The sequence below is a fragment of the Myotis brandtii genome, unplaced genomic scaffold (assembly GCF_000412655.1).
Source record: "Myotis brandtii unplaced genomic scaffold, ASM41265v1 scaffold952, whole genome shotgun sequence".
NCBI classification, from domain to species: domain Eukaryota; kingdom Metazoa; phylum Chordata; class Mammalia; order Chiroptera; family Vespertilionidae; genus Myotis; species Myotis brandtii.
The window spans coordinates 344,589-345,064 of record NW_005371930.1 but is presented as its reverse complement, the minus strand read 5'-3'; the positions used below and the strand labels follow the sequence as shown (position 1 = coordinate 345,064).

Sequence of the window (476 nt, the reverse complement as noted above, 5' to 3'; positions counted from 1 at the left end):
AGCACGGCCGCCTGGAACGGGCTGCTCACGAAGATGGGCGCGTTGTCGTTCACGTCCAGCACCTGCACCGAGACCAGCCCCGAGGAGTTGATGAGCGGCGGCCGGCCCCCGTCCTGCGCCTTGACGCGCAGCGTGTACTCGCGGATGGCCTCGAAGTCCAGCGGGTTGATCACGTCCAGGCTGCCGCTCAGCGAGTGCAGGTGAAACTGCCCCTTCAGGTTCCCGCTGACGATGCTGTAGTGCAGGGCCGCGTTCTGGCCCTGGTCCCGGTCGGTGGCCTGCACGCGCAGCACCGGCGTGTTCACTGCCACATCCTCGGGCACCCGGACCACGTAGCGCGTCTCGCTGAACTGCGGGTAGTTGTCATTCTCGTCCTCCACCGTGATGTGCACCGTGGCCGTGGCGCTGAGCGGGCCCGGGCTGCGGCCCTGGTCGTTGGCCTCCACCAGCAGCTGGTCCTCTGCCTCCTCCTCCCG

General features: G+C 68.5%; 1 protein-coding gene across 1 annotated transcript in view; it reads right to left on the bottom strand.

Moving 5' to 3' along the window:
* The window catches only part of CELSR1 (cadherin, EGF LAG seven-pass G-type receptor 1), a 109,059-nt gene that overhangs the window by 108,260 nt on the left and 323 nt on the right, over positions 1-476 (bottom strand). The window contains exon 2 of the mRNA XM_014533162.1: positions 6-470. Coding sequence (XP_014388648.1) covers positions 6-470 — 465 coding nt within the window. The remainder of the gene's footprint in view (positions 1-5; positions 471-476) is intronic.